General features: G+C 42.5%; 1 protein-coding gene across 1 annotated transcript; it reads right to left on the bottom strand.

Moving 5' to 3' along the window:
• Positions 1-1,144: 1,144 nt before the first annotated feature.
• Positions 1,145-19,838, bottom strand: LOC311041052 (sentrin-specific protease 7-like; the record flags this gene model as incomplete). Its single annotated transcript, XM_084051490.1, has 11 exons — positions 1,145-1,305; positions 1,403-1,566; positions 1,714-1,864; positions 2,257-2,325; positions 8,971-9,014; positions 9,939-9,979; positions 13,680-13,810; positions 16,518-16,610; positions 17,187-17,288; positions 17,672-17,762; positions 19,820-19,838. 10 exons carry the CDS (start codon positions 19,836-19,838, stop codon positions 1,429-1,431), a joined length of 879 nt encoding a protein of 292 aa, XP_083907616.1. The 3' UTR covers positions 1,145-1,305; positions 1,403-1,428.
• Positions 19,839-21,044: the final 1,206 nt, after the last annotated feature.

Below are 21,044 nucleotides of genomic sequence, written 5' to 3'. Positions count from 1 at the left end.
ACAAATTGTCATTTTTTTGCTTTTGCCGTTTTAATTTGTTTTCATTCAAAACTATTCTTTGCTCCGTTTGTATTTTTTCTCTCTCAAATGTTTTTCTTTGGTTAATAAAGACACAAACGTAACTCCATATAAGTGCAGCTGTATTGGATAAGGGAAGTCAGCATTATAATTATTAACCCATTAATACCTGGAACGCATCTGTGTCACTTTAGAATTCTTTAGCTATTCAAAAATAGCAGATATACAATAGCTTGTATATCTGCTATTTTTGAAAAATATTGAGTTTTTTTTTTTTTAACTCTTAGGATTTAGATTTTTTTTAAAGAATCACCTCAGGTGTTAAAGGGTTAAAGCAAAAAAGGGTTTATAAAACCAAAAAAAAAAAAAAAAGTTTAATGTAAAATAAAGTTTTGTACGCGCGCGCACACACACACACACACACACACACACACACACACACACACACACACACACACACACACACACACACACACACACACACACACACACACACACACACACACACACACACACACACACACACACACACACACACACACACACACACACACACACACACACACACACACACACACACACACAGTATGTACATGACCCGTAAACAACTATTTGAAAAGAGGAAATATTTTGGAAACAACTTTATTCAGAAAAACAAAAAACACAAAAAAACAATAGAACTTAACTTGCCTTAACTCAATCAGTGCCAATGACGTCTCCTAAAAAAAACTTTTTTTTTTTCAAAATATTTTTTAAAATGTTTTTTTTGTGTTATTTTTCTTTTTTTATTTGTTACATTAGCACGGTGCTACATTAGCACAGTGCTAAATTAGCACAGTGCTACATTAGCACAGTGCTACATTAGCGGGACCTCCAGAGCAAGAAAGGTTGATGTCAAAAAAAGAAAAATCACATACACATAAAGATTTGGCGGACCCCCTGTAGTAACTCTGAGGACCCTGAGGAAAAAAAGCGTTCTGGTCAAGAGGCTCAAAAGGGCAGGTGCTCTAGCACCACCTTAGAGTCTATCTGTGCACGTCCCTGCTGCTGGTTACCTCTGTGTCTCATTTAGAAACACTTTTATTTGTGTGTTCTTGTTGAGGGCATCGTTTATGTATAACCTTGACGTCGGTGCTTGTTTGTTGGGTTGAAAATGGACGAAGTGCTCCTTTAAGTTCAAGGTGTTTTACCTGCCAGTGAAGATGTGATGATAAACTGTCTGAAAACGTGGACCGGACTGGAACCAGATTAGACTGGTTTTCAGGGCTCAGTATGGACCAGTTTAGACTGGTTTTCTGGGTGTATAGAACCGTTTTAGACTGGTTTTCTGGGTGTATAGAACCGTTTTAGACTGGTTTTCTGGGTGTATAGAACCGGTTTAGACTGGTTTTCTGGGTGTATAGAACCGTTTTAGACTGGTTTGTCGGAGTTCTGGCGTCGGTGCATTTCCATCACCAGTCTCCGGATCTCCTCTCTCTTCTTGCGGACCTGCTGCTGTGGAAACCAGTTCTCCAGGCACACCGGGAGGTCAAAGTGCACCACAGGGTTCTGAGGAGCCAATCAGAATGGAGGGTTTCATGTGAAAATATACATATATTATCACCTCTCAAAGTAAATCATTTATCAATGAAACGAAGAAAAGGCAGGGATACAGGCAGGCAGACAGACAGACAGACAGACAGACAGCTGTCTCACCTTCAGGAATGTCTCCACATATTGCAGCAGGTAGAGGCCGCAGTCGCTGCCGTTGTCCTGCAGGGGGAGCCTGCAGTTTGAGCTCTTCATGCTCTCTGAGGTGAAGAGACGATCGCTCTGCCTGCGCTCTCTCCATTCTACACACAGGTAACTACGCACGCACGCACACACACACACACACACACACACACACACACACACACACACACACACACACACACACACACACACACACACACACACACACACACACACACACACACACACACACACACACACACACACACACGTTATATACGCTGATATACTGTGTGTGTACAGAGCATAACCCACACTGCACATACTTTGGGTGCTCATATCCCCGGACGGGTATGTTCTAATAATATTAATAATAATAATAACATTAATAATATTAATAATAATAGTAATAATAATAATAATAATAATAACATTAATAATATTAATAATAATAATAATAATAATAATAATAATAATAATAATAATAATAATAATAATAAGTGTAATAATAGTAATAATACTTACTCTCGTAGCAGTTTGCAGACGTTTTCATGGCACGACAGTTTGAGTGAATCCATGACCAGAATGCAAGGTCTACACAACAACACACACACATACACAGCATGTAATACACAACAACACACACAGCATGTAATACACACTAAACAACACACACACACACACACACACACACACACACACACACACACACACACACACACACACACACACACACACACACACACACACACACACACACACACACACACACACACACACACACACACACACACACACACACACACACACACACACACACACACACACACACACACGGGCCGGTGCATTCACCGGTGTTAAAGACCGGGTACACATGGAACCACATGGACCCTAAGCGTCCATTTGGTTCCATGTGTACACTCTCAGAGTCACAGACCCGTAAGGGTCCATTTGGTTTCATTGAACAAATGAAAAAATCGTTTGGCGTTGGCCTTCACATGATACACCTCAATGTGAATTCCCTTGTAGGAGACAAGCTAACACAAATCAAGCAGATGTTTTATGATGGTAAGGTTGACATTTTAACTTTCTCTGAAACTAAACTTGATCATACGATAGATGATACTGATATTGAGATTGAAAACTACAAACTTTTCAGAAAAGATAGGAACAGAAACGGGGGCGGCGTATGCATGTATGTACATAAAGACAATGTCTGCATCCTTCGCGAAGACCTGAATGATGCAGACATTGAAGCTGTGTGGGTCGAGATCATTTTTGAAAATGCTAAACCTGTGCTAGTCGGTACCATATACAGACCTCCTAACCAGACTGATTTCTATGATAGACTTGATGAATGTTTAGCTAAAGTGGACAATGAGGAGACAGTACTTCTTGGTGACTTTAACACTGACATGCTCCGTAAGGAAGCGTCAGTGTTTAAGTCATTCAGGGGGTTTTGTAATCGGCACTCACTCCACCAGCTGATCACTCAGCCCACAAGGCTGTGTGTTTCCACTCAAACTATCATAGATCTCATTCTAACAACGGACAAGGACAAAATCCTCAATAGTGGTGTTTCTACCTGTGGCATATCTGATCATAACATGATCTTCTGCACCAGAAAGAAACGTAAACCTAAGACCGGTTACCACCAAACAGTCACGATCAGAGACCTCAAAAACTACAAGAGTGAGGACTTGGATCACAGACTAGATAAACAGGATTGGTCCGACGTACTAAACAGCACACAGGTAGACGAATCTTGGCTTGGTTTCAAAACCAAATTCATTCAAATTTTGGACAGTGTGGCTCCCATGAAAACCATCAGGGTCAAAACCCGCTCGGTTCCATGGATGAATTCGGATATCCTTACTACCATGAAAGTCAGAGACAAAAAGTGTTCTGACTATCATAAAAGTAGGATCAAACTTGCCAAAAGCTTCAACAAAGGTCTCGAATCCCACGTAGCGAAACTCAAAAAAGAGAAAAACATGCTAAGAAACAAGGTTAATGGCATGCTGTTGTTAGCAGAAAAAAGCTACCTCGATGGCAAAATTGAGGAAAATCAAAACAAACCACGTGAGCTCTGGAAGCTATTCAACAACCTACTAGGCTGCAGCAAGAAATTGAAAACCAGGTTTACAAACATAAACCTCAAGGTGAATGACACTCTCATTTCATCCAAACGGGAAGTGAGTAAAATCCTCAACATATTCTTCACGACCGTGGCCTCAGAGTTAGTTGAAAAACTACCCCCTCACTCTGGGAGTCATGGTGGAGAGTATGTTGATTCATTTTACGATAAACAGGGTGTACGCAAAGATGATTTTAAACTCTCCCCTGTGTCAACAGATGAGGTGTTTAAAAAATTGAGTGCTCTCCAACAACACAGAGCCACAGGTCCCGACAACATCCCCGCTAAATTTCTAAAAGACTCAGCCACCTCCATTGCTCCAATCATTACCCACATAATAAACCTCTCCATCATACAGGGACGGGTCCCTAACGACTTCAAAAAAGCAAGAGTGACCCCTCTGTACAAAAAAGGAAACCAATTAGACCCTGGCAACTACCGCCCTATTTCTATTCTTAGCTCCATCTCGCAAGTCATGGAAAAAATAGTCTACGAACAGGTTGATAAGTACCTTGCCGAAAAAAATCTAATTTACGAATTCCAATCTGGTTTCAGAACAAACCACTCCACTGACACATGCCTTCTCTATTTGAACGACTCTATCAAACAAGATGTCGACAAGGGCAAATATTGCGGCATGGTCATGCTGGACCTCCAGAAGGCTTTTGACACCGTTAATCACCCAATTATGATCAATAAGCTCAAAGCAATAGGCTTTGATGACACGTCGGTGAAATGGATGAGATCCTACCTGGAAGGGAGGGAGCAAGTGGTGGAAGTAAACGGCACCCAGTCCCCTCCCCTCCCAGTGACTTGTGGTGTTCCTCAAGGAAGCATACTAGGACCACTACTGTTCCTGATATATGTGAATGATATGTCTTCAGCTTGCGACTGCAAACTGTTCCTGTTCGCAGATGACTCGGCTCTGCTGGTCTCGGACAGGGACAGGCTGCAGGTTGAGAAAACTCTCAGCACTGAACTCAACAAGATCTGCATCTGGCTCTCCGACAACAAACTCTCATTACACCTGGGTAAAACTGAATCCATCCTCTTTGGGTCCAACCCTAACCTTAGAAAGGCTGAGAGTTTCACGATCAAAGTGGGTGAAAATGTTATCACAAGAAAGGAGGAAATTACCTACCTGGGTTCCATCTTGGAGGCAAACCTCTCAGGTGACAAAAACGCTGAAAAGACGATCAAAAAGGTCCACAAAATAACACGGAGGATGTGGAGGCTTGTTCGTAAAGTCAGTAAGAATACTCTGAAGATTCTTGTAGGGGCCCTCATACAAGGTCATTATGATTATGCATGCACTTCATGGTATCACAACACCTCCAAGGCCCTAAAAACAAGGCTCCAAACATCCCAAAACAAACTTGTAAGGCTACTTCTTGGCCTCAATTACAAAACCCATCTAACCCATGACCATTTTGCTAGGATTGGATGGCTTAGGGTTGAGGACAGAGTACAGCAACTTGCTATGGGCCTGGTCTTCAAGATACACCACAACATTGGGATCCCCCTGTATTTGTCAAAATACTTCCAAAATGTTAATCAAGTCCATGATCATAACACCAGAGGCAGCTCCACAAACCATGTTCAACCCAGATTTGGCACAACAAAGGGAATGAACTCTTTCTCATGCTATTCATCTAAAATGTGGAATGCGCTACCAAAAGGAGTAAAGGAGTGCAAAACCCTACTCACTTTCAAAAATGCCCTAAAGATACACCTTCAGGAGGCTGCAATTCAAAAATGGCCCCTGTCCAAGTCCTAACCTACCCCATGTCCTAACCTAACCTACCCCCCCCCCTCTCTCTTTCTTTTTTTGTACATATTTTTCACCCTTCATACCAGTAACCTGTAAACTGATTGTATGACATTCTGTATAGTAGTGTGTATATCTGTCTGTCTCTTATATGTCATCATGATTTGTGTGCGTGGGGATCTCATCTTAAACAAGCTACGTGCTTAACTGAGCTATCCAGTTTAGTAGACCTTGTATTGTGAATTTGTACTTCCATGTACTGTTATGTACTGTCATGTACTGTTCTCATGTCTTACTAAATAAAGTACATCAATCAATCAATCAATGTGTACACTCTCAGAGTTACACACCCGTAAGGGTCCATTTGGAACCCCCTCAAGGAAGTTTGAGGGTCCCTGGGCCACACTTTGAGAAACACCGTCCTATAGATATATTCTAATGGACCCTTTGCTAAGCCCCGCCCCAAAAGCGCCTACTCACTTTCAAAACCTACCCCCCCCCCCTCCTCCTACAAAAACTGTCTATTGTACATATTTATTGCTTTTCATAGCAGTAACCTGTAAGCTGATTGCATGACGTTCTGCATAGTAGTGTGTATATCTGTCTGTTTTATTAACCCTTGAAGCCCTGAAGAAGCATCTGTGTCACTTTTTGATTTGAGCTAAAAAGCATTTTTTTACTCTTTGGCTATTCAAAAAATAGCAGATCTACAAGCTCATAGCGCGGCACCGAGTGCCGCGCTATGAGTTTGTAGATCTGCTATTTTTGAAAAATCGTGAAAATGTGTGCAAATCTTTTAATATATATATATTGTTTTAAAGCGAAACATTTTAACTCGAATCTTTGCTTCCGGGGGTCCCTGGAACATATATTTTTAGATGGGGGTCCGTGGCTAAATATATGTCATTTTGGGGGTCCTTGACATGGAAAAAAGAACCACTGATATTATGGCGACATAAGTTTTTTCAAAAAACTGTTAAATCCCCCAGAAGCAAAGATTTGAGTTACAAATGTTCACTTTTGAAACTCAAATCTCAAGATTTGCAAAAAAATAACAATATTTCTAAAATAGCAGATCTACAAGCTCGTAGCGCGGCACTCGGTGCCGCGCTACGAGCTTGTAGATCTGCTATTTTTTGAATAGCCAAAGAGTAAAAAAATGCTTTTTAGCTCAAATCAAAAAGTGACCCAGATGCTTCTTCAGGGCTTCAAGGGTTAAATGTCATCACGATGTGAGTGCGTGGGATCTCATTTTAAACTAGAAAAAGTGCTCCTCGGAGCACAGGTCTCCGCCAGGTCAGGTACGTTATTGTGGCCTCCTGGTGGCGCTATAATAGGCCAATGTGAAAAGGGTGCCATTTATTCTTAGGTCGTTCACGACAATCGGACACTGCATTCATGATTTGAGGCATTTTGTTCCAAAAATGTGTTTTGCTACATTAGACCTGCTGGTGGCGCTATAACAAGCCAATGTGAAAAAGGGTGGCATTTGTTCCTGGGCCAAGTGGGAATGTCTGTGGAAAATTTAATGGAAATCGCATGCTGCGTTCAAGATTTGAGGCATTTTGTTCTAAACAGACCAATCCTGCAAACTTTGGAAGCCACTGTAAGCCAAATAGGATGGAATATGAAATATCGGACAGATCCATCAGAATCACATGACTATGGAGATGCAGTGTACCAATTTGCGTGTTTTTGGGCAGAATCTGAAGGAATAATTTCCAAAAATGTATTTTACATAAGTCGGCCTCCTGGTGGCGCTGTAAAAAGCAGATGTGAAAAATGCAGTCCAGATGTTTTTCCTTGGCCTCTAAGGAGTGTGCGTGCAAAGTTTCACACAGATCGGTGCAGTTATAGTTGAAAATGCAAATCGGCCAGTTATAGCGCCACCATGAGGCTGATTTGAAAATGTTCAAGTGGCATTTCTTCCTCGGCCTAATGGGAATGTGCGAGTGCAATTTTATGGAAATGGCAAGCTGCGTTCATGATTTGAGGCATTTTGTTCAAACCGGACCAATCCTGCAAATTTTGGAAGCAAACCTTAGCCAATGAGGATGGAATATGGGAAATCGGACAGATCCGGGTTGATCACATGACTATAGAGATACTGTGTACCGATTTGCATGACGTTTAGTTAAAAGCTGTAGAAGTAATGGGAAAAAATGGGTTTCGCACAAATCGGCCTCCTGGTGGCGCTATAACAGGCCCATGTGAAAACTTTGGGGCAGAGGTTCTGAATTGGCATCCAGGGAGTGTGTGTGCACAGTTTCGGAGCGACCGGGCCAACGGTGCCGGAGATTAGCTGGTAACACACAGACAGGACGGACACACACACACACACACACACACACACACACACACACACACACACACACACACACACACACACACACACACACACACACACACACACACACACACACACACACACACACACACACACACACACACACACACACACGGACGGACGGAGGGTAAAACATACTCTCTCGCCAGGCCGAAAGACAATAAGCCAAGTGCTTTTATGAGCGATCCAGTTTAGAGGACCTTGTATTGTGATTTGTACTTCCATGTACTGTTTCCATGTCTTGCTAAATAAAGTATTCACTCGATCAATCAGCGATTGTCCGATGCTAGCTTAGCAACCGTCGGCATAGGTCTGGCAAGCCTCCGTCACCTGTCATTAGCTGTCAATATTATTTCGCCCGCACAATCATTTGCAACACAATAGCAAGAACAGGAATACCACGATTAACGCAACAGTGACTATGAACCAGCAACAGATTCCATGGAACCCAGAAAACGGTCGGAGGGTTCTTTTCCCCCAAGCTGAAATCTGCACTTTAACTGCCAGGCTGCATGGCTGTGTTGTTGAACACATACACAGCTTAACGTCGGGCAAGTTACACGAAGGTGATGTCAATGATACTAATCACCGTAATCGTAACAATATTCAGAATCATAGCGCTGCCTGTTTTCGGATTCCGCACGTTAAAGTATATCAATTCATTTGGTCGTCTATTCATTAACCGCTACTGTTAGTCTTACCCTGCGGTACATGAAAACTCCTGTTACAGTCATGGATCAACTTCAACCTGGTGTTTGCACTTTCTCCATTTACGGTCCGTACATCTATATAAACGGTCCGTACATCTACAGTATATAAACGGTCCGTACATCTATATAAACGGTCACATTTCAAATACATAGTGCTGACCCCATGGCCACTAGATTTTGAAGCTCTTGCTCCTGAAATGATCAATTATTTATAAGGGGAAAAGCCGATAATATCGACCGATAAGGAAGTTATACGGATCGAAGCGATAGTTCTCACCTCTTTAAAGCTGTCTCTCTCTTCCACCCCAACCTGGTACACTCCTAGAAGAAATGATACTCATTACAAAAAAAAGCGGCCTCCTGGTGGCGCTATAACAGGCCAATGTAAAACATTTGAAGCAGAGGTTCTGCTCTGGCATCCAGGGAGTGTGTGTGCACAGTTTCGCTGCGATCAGGCCAACGGTGCCAGAGATTAGCCGTCCACAGACAGAATGACACACGGACGGGGTGCAAAACATACTCTCTCGCCATGCCTTTCACCTGGCGGAGACAATAATAACTAGAAAAAGTGCTCCTCGGAGCACAGGTCTCCGCCAGGTCAGGTACGTTATTCTGGCCTCCTGGTGGCGCTATAATAGGCCAATGTGAAAATGGTGGCATTTATTCTTAGGGTCTTTCACGGCAATCAGACAAAATTACACCTGCTGGTGGCGCTATAACAGGCCAATGTTAAAAGGGTGGCATTTCTTCCTCGGCCTAGTGGGAATGTGCGTGTGAAATTTCACGGAAATCGCAAGCTGCGTGCATAGCTTGAGGCTTTTTGTTCAAAACGGACCAATCCTGCAAACTTTGGAAGCCAACCATAGGCGATGAGGATGGAATATGGGAAATCGGACAGATCCGTGTTGATCACATGACTATAGAGATACTGTGTACCGATCTGCATGACGTTTGGATAAAATCTGTAGGAGTAATGTAAAAAAAAATGTTTTGCACAAATCGGCCTCCTGGTGGCGCTATAACAGGCCCATGTGAAAAAATTGGGGCAGATGTTCTGAATTACCATCCAGGGAGTGGGTGTGCACAGTTTAGGAGCGACCGGGCCAACGGTGTCGGAGATTAGCTGGTAACACACACGGACGGACGGACGGACGGACACACAGGCGGACGGACGGAGGGTAAAACATACTCTCTCGCCATGCCTTTCGGCCTGGCGGAGACAATAATAATAATAATAATTCTTACTGGGGGCGTGGTGATAGACTGTTGTCCTCTGGCTCTCAGACCTGCAACACAAAACAAAAACATAAAAACTCATTTAAACTTCCTAATCTTTCACTTTAATTTATAGTCATTTTGTTATTATTTTTGCTGTGTTCTGAGTATCTGTTTCCAACAAGATGGATGTTTGTTTTTTTTAGTCCTTTGTATTGAACTCAAATGTGAAAACTTTTTACAATGTGTTTCCCTTTGCTGAATGTTTCGTCTTCAACAGGGGACTGGGACGGGATATTGATTTGAAGTCATACGTCTAATACTACCTCAAATCAATAATGATATTTAAAAAAAGACATTTCCGTTTCAATATTTTTATTAGACAAAAAAAAAAGTAGACAATCCACCACGAGTATGACAGGACAGAGGGCACAACACGGCCCAACATAATACAATACAATAAAGACAAAAACACACAAGAGAAAAACAAATCCTAAAAGACTTCACACCGAATACATTATATAACTAGAAAAAGTGCTCCTCGGAGCACAGGTCTCCGCCAGTACTGTTCCTGATTAATCCTGTCTTACCTCACTTCAAAAGATATAAAATGATCTTTTGAAGTGACACACCTATTTATAGTAGGTCTCTATTTCGTCATGCGTCTCGCTAGCCAATCAAAGCACACCCTTTCAACATATTGTCACGTGTCACGTGATGCTTGACCATTGTTAGCTCGGTGGACACACGGAAGGACGAGAACGAAAACATAGTCTCCTGGCGGAGACAATAATCATCGCATTATTGCTGCCAACACCTCAACTCTACACCGCAACTCTACACCTCAACTCTACACCTCAACTCTACACCTCAACTCTACACCGCAACTCTACACCTCGACTCTACACCTCGACTCTACACCTCGACTCTACACCTCGACTCTACACCTCGACTCTAAACCTCAACTCTACACCTCAACTCTACACCTCGACTCTACACCTCGACTCTAAACCTCGACTCTAAACCTCAACTCTACACCTCAACTCTACACCTCGACTCTACACCTCAACTCTACACCGCAACTCTACACCTCAACTCTACACCTCAACTCTACACCGCAACTCTACACCTCAACTCTACACCTCGACTCTACACCTCGACTCTAAACCTCAACTCTACACCTCAACTCTACACCTCGACTCTACACCGCAACTGTACCATGTGTATCCATCCCCTGCCTCCCACTTAATATGGCAACTAGCTGACATCCTCCGCCACTCCAATAGGGCGTCGCAGTTCCCCCCCACTTCCTGGTGCCACTGCAAAATACTCAATGCATTTTTCCCATTGACTTTTCCCAAAATATTTATATCAATTAATTTAAGCCTAGAATCAAGCCATCCAGGATCCTGGTGAATCATGACCATAAAACGTTTGATTCTGTGAAAAAACTTTTTTGAAAACGGCAAAACAAAGGGTATTTATTAAATGTAGTATATCATATCATTAAATATAAAATAAAATAAAAATCACAGAAAAAAAGGTTTTATGGTCATGATTCAGTGGCACTTTAACACCTAGGACATAGAGGAGAGCCTAGAGGGATCATATTTAGAAAGGTCGAATTTGGATCCTTTTTGATCCAGTCGACTATATATCTTACTTGGGACACCATGTGACAGTATAAGAGATTTGGTAAGGCTAAACCCTCTTTTAAGGTGGACAGCTGTAGTTTCTGGAGTTTTAAGTCTGGCACGTTTTTTTCTGCCAGATAAATTTAGAAATCAAAGCATGTTATGTGTTGAAAAACTCGATGGGTATGAAATGAGGTGACATCTGCATCTCATACAGCAACATTAATTTTTATACTTGCTATGCGTCCAAGTAATGAAACTGGAAGGGGTGTCCACCTTTCCACATCTCTTTTAATGCTTTCAAAAACTGGAGTCACTGGCCCTCATTTATCAACGCGGTGCAGCCCAAATAATGAGCGTACGGCGAGATCACCGCACCTTTCGGCATTTATCAATATATCCTGACGTGGGCTTTATCCTACTTTATGCTGAGATCTCACGTCTGGTCGAGACCAGTTGTTGACGTTGGCTGCACCCGTTTATTCCATTCTAGACCTGCGGAGCAGCATTGTCTGACGGTCTGACAGGCATCTGGACACATAATCCACTCCTAAATGTGTATATCTACACTAATAAATAATCGCTGTGAAAATATATCATTTTATAAAGTAATTTAAACAAACTGCTTTAACAGTCATTCGGTTAAGCTTGCACATCTGCATGGCTGCATTGGCTATTTGAAAATAGCAGATCTACAAGCTCACAACGGGTCGCATTGCGATGCGTTGTGAGCTTGTAGATCTGCTATTTTCATCGCAGCAGCGCAGCAGTGCTTCTGCGAGAGAATTTTCGGGAGCCCCGACCATCTTTTCACTGACAGTGAGGTCTACAAACTTACAGTAGCTTGTCCTATGGTATGGAGTTATGTCATAGAGAGTTATGTAGGCTACACAACCTGGCTGGGTTAAGGATATAAACCCGACGCTCCAATATTAACGTGGTGGCACGGAATCACTGCATTCCGCCCGAGTCTCATGTACCGCTACGCTACGGACACGGACATGAAAGACAAAGTCGGCGCGCGCGCGCGCGCGCGCGCGCGTGCGTGCGTGCGTGCGTGCGTGCGTGCGTGCGTGCGTGCGTGCGTGCGTGCGTGCGTGCGTGTGTGTGTGTGTGTGAGAGAGAGAGCGAGAGAGCGAGAGAGCGAGAGAGAGGCGTGTGCGTGTGCGGCGAGGCCAGCGGGGGGGAACTGTTTCTTATTGGCATTTCATGTCTTTGGTTGTATTCTGGTTCGTCTTCATGTCGTAAAATCGGGGCGTTTTGAGAATATTTAAGGGCGTGTTATTTAAATGACGCTCGGTTTCAGCCGTGACATTTATCAACGCTGGGACCAAGTGTACGCTCGGATCGGCTGTGTAGGATGCGTTGATAAATGTGACTTCGACGTTGGTGTACGGCCGGTTTATACGCTGCGTTGATAAATGAGGGCCACTATGTCTATGAATTGAATACCAAGGCCCTCATTGGAAACAAGTCCGCAAGGACTTTTATGAACGGACCTGTTAGACAAAGTATTTGAAATGTAACTGTGCTGTTTTACATTTTTTGCCTAAAAAAAATATTCAATCAATCAAAAAAATCATTTTAATCATATTTTTGGAAGCAATAAACACACCAAGGTATTTAAAAACATTAAAGGACGACTTCACCACTTTTCAACATATCTTCATATAATAGGTAGTCACTAATGCTCATGATAAAAATGGTACAATTTTTTTCTAATCAGTCTGTGTCTCAGAGGAGGGCTGTAGTTGACAGTTCAGAAACCCGTCTACCAGTGACATCATCGATGGGGAATCCAAGCTAATAGAAACTGCGGGCTTTGTATTCCTGGAAAGTTGCAACGCAATAATAGATCCCATTGTTCTCGCCTTAATAAAAATCTGAATTAAAAAATTGTAATCTTTTGGGGGGAAAAAAAAATCCTGCCTAACGATGATGTCACTGGTAGACGGGTTTCTGGACTGTCCACAGCCCTCCTATGAGACACAGACCAAGTAGAACATTTTTTTTTATCATTTTATCATGAGCATTAGTGAGGACCTATTATATGAAGATATGTTGAAAAGTGGTGAAGTCGTCCTTTAAGCGATGTTTGAAAGAGGAGCTGTCTTGACTTAGGAGAACCGCAGCGTACCTCTTGTGAGCCGTGGTCTCTTCACCTCCTTCTGCTCCTCGTGGGGCGTCGACGACATGCAGGAGCTTGTTTCCTCCAGGTGACCCTTGACCAGCCCTGGAAAACACACCATCACCAGGTACCAGTGGGACCTGAGGAACATTAGAGGAACATTAGAGGAACATTAGAGGAACATTAGAGGAACATTAGGGGAACATTAGAGGAACATTAGGAGAACATTAGAGGACCCCGGAGGGGTCCGCCATGTTCCAGGGGGGTCCCCGGGGGTTCCAACACTCCCAGGATGTCCGCGGCCCACCAGGGGGTCCGCGGACCCCCACGTAAAAAAATAAATATATACATTTTTTTCAATTTTTTTTAAAACTTTTGGACAGTTATATCCCACTATTTTGCCACCCCAAAATAAGCGCGCCCTCACAGCCCTAGAGCCCCGCGCAGCGGCTGGGGTCTCGGGGGGCAAAGCCCCCCGAGACTCTAGTTACATTACATTACATTACATTACATTACATTACAGTCATTTAGCACAGTGGTTCTCAAACTTTTTCGTGCCAAGGACCCCCATTTGAAAAGATAAGCCAGGGAACCCCCCATAATAGAAGATTTTTTACGGCTCTCTAACAGTGATTCTCAACCATTTTAATTTCAAGGACCCCCCCAGTTTGACATGCATTAGGGCTACGGACCCCCCATTTAATGGCATGTATGTCTCTGGGACCCCCTAATTCATATTGTAAATTTGTACACTCTCAGAGTTACAGACCCATAAGGGTCCATTTGGTTCCATTTGTACACTCTCAGAGTTAGAGACCCATAAGGGTCCATTTTGTTCCATTTGTACACTCTCAGAGTTACAGACCCATAAGGGTCCATTTTGTTCCATTTGTACACTCTCAGAGTTACAGACCCATAAGGGTCCATTTGGTCCCTGTCCATCATTTAGCTGGGGACCCCCTGGAACCCCCTCAAGTACCCCTGGGGGCCCCCGGACCCCACTTTGAGAACCAATGATTTAGCAGACACTTTTTATCCAAAGATAAACATGCACAATAAGTGCATTCAACACACAGTAGGTATAGGGAACAGAACTACTAAATCACCAGAAGTCTGAAACATTCTCCTCTAAAACAAGCAACTAAGAGCATACCTAGCGCTAAGGTAAGAGTGACATATATATCAGCTCCCTACTGTCTTAACCCATTGAGACCTGAATAGGGATGGAGCTCGTTAATTTTTATTGATAATGAGCACCTTATCAAGCCTGCTTATCGAACCGAGCTTTTATCGAGCCCACTATCGATCTTTTTCTATTATTAAGAAAAAAGACGTGAGGCGAAAAATTCTGAACAGAACCGGTATCTTTTTTTATTGGCCAGTTGTGACAGTGAGTTTGTGGCTGACCACTATCTAAAATTAAATGAAGATGACAAAAGTAAAAAATATTTTTGCCTATCATTAAAACAACCATTCATATAATGTGCAATAAGTGTTAAATGGCTTTATATTATGAATAGTACTGTAATAATTACTATAAAATCTCCATGTCTCTTCAACTTTTTATAAACAAAAAATGCATAGTTATTTTTTCTATTCTTTTTTCTTTGTTTTAACCAAAATATATCACTTGCACTACATTTTACTAGGGCCTTCAAATACAGTACTTTTCTAACAGACAGAAGGCAAGTGACCTTTTTACTTTTGGAAAATAATATTGAAGAAACGGTTAATGTGTGTACTGTCACTTTAAAAGCGCAATGTATACTTCATCGTACGACGGTGTCACACACCAAACATGGCCGATCTCCAAGCTCACACTGCGTCTGTTCGCACCACGTTGTGAGCTTGTAGATCTGCCATTTTCGGCAACGATAGACTGAGGGACGGACACGCTCCGGGCAGCGCTGTTTGGCACAACTTGCAGGTATCAATACACTTTTAGACCAACATGTTTGTGCCAGCGTGGGTGATTAGATTTATTTCTTGATCGCCTCTTGTTTTGATAGTTTAGACATGACGTCATGGGCCGCTACACTCGATAACAGGCTCGACAAGCCTAAAGCTTATCGAAAACCGGGTCTCGATAAATTCATGCCCGGGTATATAATGGACCCGGTTTTCGAGCTCCATCCCTAGACCTGAAGCCGATTCTAGATGTCTCCTAAATCTCAACTTTTCTGAAAAACGTACGTTTCTATATCAGTGGTGCTCAATCTTTTTCATGTCAAGGACCCCCAAAATGATATGTATTTGGCTGCGGACCCCCATCAAAATATGTTGTTCCAGGGACCCCCCAGAAGCAAAGATTTGAGTTAAAAATGTTCGCGTTAAAAATATATGTATTCAAAGATTTGCACACATTTTCAAGATTCTTCAAAAATAGCAGATCTACAAGCTCGTAGATCTGCTATTTTTGAATAGCCCAAAGTGTAAAATAATGCTTTTTAGCTCAAATATCGATATCGTATCGAAGTTGTGAGCCAAATATCGTATCGTATCGTTTGGTGAAATTAGTGTATCGGCACACCCCTAATGTCCATGTTTTCACCCGGGATTGTTGGTGGGTACAGTGTAGAGAGGAGAGAGGAGAGAGAGAAGGATTGTTGGTGGGTACAGTGTAGAGAGGAGAGAGGAGAGAGAGAAGGATTGTTGGTGGGTACAGTGTAGAGAGGAGAGAGGATTGTTGGTGGGTACAGTGTAGAGAGGAGAGAGGATTGTTGGTGGGTACAGTGTAGAGAGGAGAGAGGATTGTTGGTGGGTACAGTGTAGAGAGGAGAGAGGAGAGAGAGAAGGATTGTTGGTGGGTACAGTGTAGAGAGGAGAGAGAGAAGGGTCGGGCCTTACTCTTGATTGACAGGCACAAACAGGAAGTCCTTGTCGAAGATGTCGACGTTTCGAGTCCAAGTCTTCACCCTCTGATGTCTGCTGACTCTGTCCCTGCACACACACACACACACACACACACACACACACACACACACACACACACACACACACACACACACACACACACACACACACACACACACACACACACACACACACACACACACACACACACACACACACACACACACACACACACACGTCTGAGACAACAGTCTGTAAGAACTATTAAAAACATTTAATGGTTTATGGTGTTCTTACAGAGGTTGAGGTTCCTCTTCAGTGGTTCTAAAGGTTCTAAAGGTCTTAAAGGTTCTAAAGGGTTGAGGTTCCTCTTCAGTGGTTCTAAAGGTGTTAAAGGTTCTAAAGGTGTTAAAGGTTCTAAAGGGTTTAAATGTTCTAAAGGTGTTACAGGTTCTAAAGGTCTTAAAGGTTCTAAAGGGTTTCTTAGAGAGGTTGATGTTCCTCTTCAGTGGTTCTAAAGGTGTTAAAGGTTCTAAAGGGTTTAAAGGTTCTAAAGGTTCCAAAGGGTTTCATACAGAGGTTGAGGTTCCTCTTCAGTGGTTCTAAAGGTGTTAAAGGTTGTAAAGGGTTTAAAGGTTCTAAAGGTTCTAAAGGGTTTCTTACATAGGTTGAGGTTCCTCTTCAGCGGTCAGCTGTCTGTAGAAGAAGCTGCTGAACACGTGACAACGTTCAGACATGATCTCTGAACACTCCAACAACAAGTACCTGATGATGTAATATATAATGAGTTAATTAACATACAATTAACACGTCATTAACATACTTGAGGTAGAAGCCAATTATATATAATGAGTTAATTAACATATAATTAACATGTCATTAACATCCTTGAGGTAGAAGTCAATTATATGTAATGAGTTAATTAACATATAATTAACATGTCATTAACATACTTGATGTAGAAGCCAATTATATATAATGAGTTAATTAACATATAATTAACATGTCATTAACATCCTTGAGGTAGAAGTCAATTATATATAATGAGTTAATTAACATATAATTAACATGTCATTAACACACTTGATGTATACGTCAATTATATATAATGAGTTAATTAACATATCATTAACATGTCATTAACATACTTGAGGTAGAAGTCGATGATGATGTCGTTGAGGAACTCCCCTTCATCCAGACAGCAGAGGTCCTCTGTTGTCACGGCGATACGACCTTTACCTGGGGTCAAGGGATAGTGGATCAACCTACACACACACACACACACACACACACACACACACACACACACACACAGACACACACACCGACACACACACCGACACACACACCGACACACACACACACACACACACACACACACACACACACACACACACACACACACACACACACACACACACACACACACACACACACACACACACACACACACACACACACACACGCACACACACGCACGTAAGTAAAAAATCACACCTGTGTGAAGGTAGCGGCGCCTTTGATACATTTTGTCATCAATAAGTGTTTATAATGTGTTTATAGCCACGTGTCACGTGAAGCTTGACCAATCACTTTGTTGACGTGTCTGACCAATCAGAACGTTGACGCAAAAGCCAGGTATAGGGGGCTAGTAATCCGCTCTATACCGGCTAGCGCCGCTAAAAAGAAAGTACACAGGAGCTGAGATACAGCCTTTTTAACACATCGGGTGCCAGAGGTTTATTAAAATATTATACGTTCAGTGCCTGCATTTCTTCCATCCACTTACGTTGATACGTTTCGTGCTGTAGAAGCCCCCCCGACGCGGACGCGCACATAAACAAAGCGTGCGAGACGGCGGAGGGTCCCCGACTAACGCCCGGAACAATAATATTTTTCTAACGCGATCCTCCATCGCAGAGTGAGATCGCCGATCGAAAACGTCTCGCTTTCCACCACGTTAAAAAAGAAATGGAGATATTAAGCTTTTAGTCAAGGAGTTAACGTTGGAGAGGCCCGACCGGAAGGATTTTTTGACACGGATCCACATCCGGCCTCTCCTTCTCAGAGAACTCCTCGGATGATCCCAAAGTTTCGTTAGAGTGCCCCCCCACGTGGGCCCCCCACGTATAAAAATAAAATGAGGCAAAAAAAAAACGGTCCGGACCGCTTATGGCACACGACGTGTTAAGTAATAAGTTAACAAAGAAGTGAATGGAACAGCACGTCTACAGATCATGATATCTTGTCTAAACAAAAAACAAAAAACCCTAAAAAACCTTAAAACCCCCCAAAAAAACTAAAAACCCTAAAAACCCTAAAAAAAAAAACTTTCGCAGATGAGTGAGGCTGGGACCGAGGTTATTAAAACCCACTAAAAAAACTAGAACACATAAAAACCCTAAAAACCCTTAAAAACCTAAAAAACCTAAAAAACCTAAAAAAAACTAAAACCCCTTAAAACCCTTAAAACCCTAAAAACTCTAAAAACCCTAAAAACCCTAAAAACCCTAAAAAAAAAACTAAAAACCCTAAACACCCCTTAAAACCCTAAGGCCTGTCGTACTACTACTTTACCTGGTGCTGGTAGTGGGACATAACGCTGCCCTGCTCCTGAGTCTGGAACTGACCTAGAGAGACAGACAGACAGACAGACAGACAGACAGACAGACAGACAGACAGACAGACAGACAGACAGACAGAATCAGATGATAACATGTGTTAATACAGTGGAACTAGAGTAGCGTGCTGCTGTGCTGTGTAATAACGCTGCTCTGCCCTCTAGTGTCTCAGCTCTGAACTTCATTCTAATGTGGCATGTACACTACACCAGTGGTTCTCAAACTTTTTCATGTCAAGGACCCCCAAATGGACACTTATTAGCCCGCGGACCCCCATTTGAAAAGATAATCCAGGGACCCCGATAACAGAAGATTTTTACGGCTCTCTAGCAGTGATTTCAACCATTTTAATTTCAAGGACCCCCAGTTTGACATGCATTAGGGCTACGGACCCCCATTTAATGGCATTTATACCTCTGGGACCCCAATTCACATTATAAAATCAATGTTAATTTAACTCTGAGAGTGTACAAATGGAACCAAATGGACCCTAACGGGTCCATTTGGTTCCATTTGTACACTCTCAGAGTTAAGTTACAGACCCATAAGGGTCCATTTGGTTCCTAACTACCATTTAGCTGGGGACCCCCTGGAACTCCCTCAAGGACCCCTGGGGGTCCCCGGACCCCACTTTGAGAACCAATGCACTGCACTGTATGTACTGTCAATGATTACCGACACGTCTCATGTCCATGTCTAAACACAGGCTGAGACAGTGTTGTGAATATTATACGATGCTCTTTCCTCTAACTAACTTTTCTTTACCTAACAATATCAGGGGTATTCAACTAGATTAGGCAAGGGGCCACAACTGTAAAATAATTTGGAGTTGGGGGCCACACAGTGTGCGCACACAATTTGAATTTTTTCGGGTCTAATTCGGGTCTAATTCGGGTCTAAGTCGGTCTAATTCGGGTCTAATTCGGGTCTAATTCGGTCTAATTCGGGTCTAATTCGGGTCTAATTCGGGTCTAATTCGGTCTAATTCGGTGTAATTCGGTCTAATTCGGGTCTATTTGACCAATATAAATCAACCTTTTTTTCGGGTCTAATTCGGTTCTATTTAAGGTTCTAAGTTAAGTTCCAATGAAAGATGGCCTTTCAAGAACTAATGAAGGGTAAATAATTTGTACTGTTTTAACTTTGATAACATAAAAACAAACATATATTTACATAAATAATAATTATGAAAATGTTTTTTTTTTGGGAATATGGCCAGGGGCCACAAGGAAAGCTCCTCGCGGGCCGCACGTGGCCCGCGGGCCGCCAGTTGAATATCTATGACTCCTCGTATGCAGTTTCACATCACTGACATAATGAACAAGTAATTGGCTTTCTTTATGTTAGGGGCGTGCAACCTGTCCTGGATGGAAGTGCTGAGGTGCAGTGCTTCTTAACCTTATTTCCTGTCCCCTTTGTCACCCTAACGTTTCTTGGTAAAACGCTAGCCTAGAACTGTTTACATGTTTGTTCCCCGTGTTTTGACCTAAAGAGGCTCATCCCGTACGGGACGTCACTTGTCCCGGGTAAAGGGAAGATGCATTGTAAAATATATATTTTTCTGTGCGTGCGCCAGGCACTTCATCTGTTATTTTCTTTTTGCATTTTGGACAAAATAGCCAATTGTACATCGAGGTGCCCAGATGCCCAGATCCCTAGTGCCCACCTATCCTGTATCCGATTTAAACATGCTTGTAGAACATTTCACATTTAAGGCCTCATTTGAACAATTGCTATAAAACCTGTGGATGTCATTATGGCATAAACAATAAGATGAAGTGTACATTTTGGAGGTTCAAATCATGTATAGCCTACTTATTTCCTACCCTTTTCCAAAGCATTCCTTATTATTTACTTTTTCACATTTTGCAAACAACTGCCAGTGTCAAAATGCAAAACA

This window comes from Gymnoscopelus microlampas, assembly GCF_963454915.1.
Source record: "Gymnoscopelus microlampas genome assembly, chromosome: 24".
Taxonomy (NCBI): Eukaryota; Metazoa; Chordata; class Actinopteri; order Myctophiformes; family Myctophidae; genus Gymnoscopelus; species Gymnoscopelus microlampas.
This window is presented reverse-complemented; position numbering and strand designations above follow the sequence as displayed.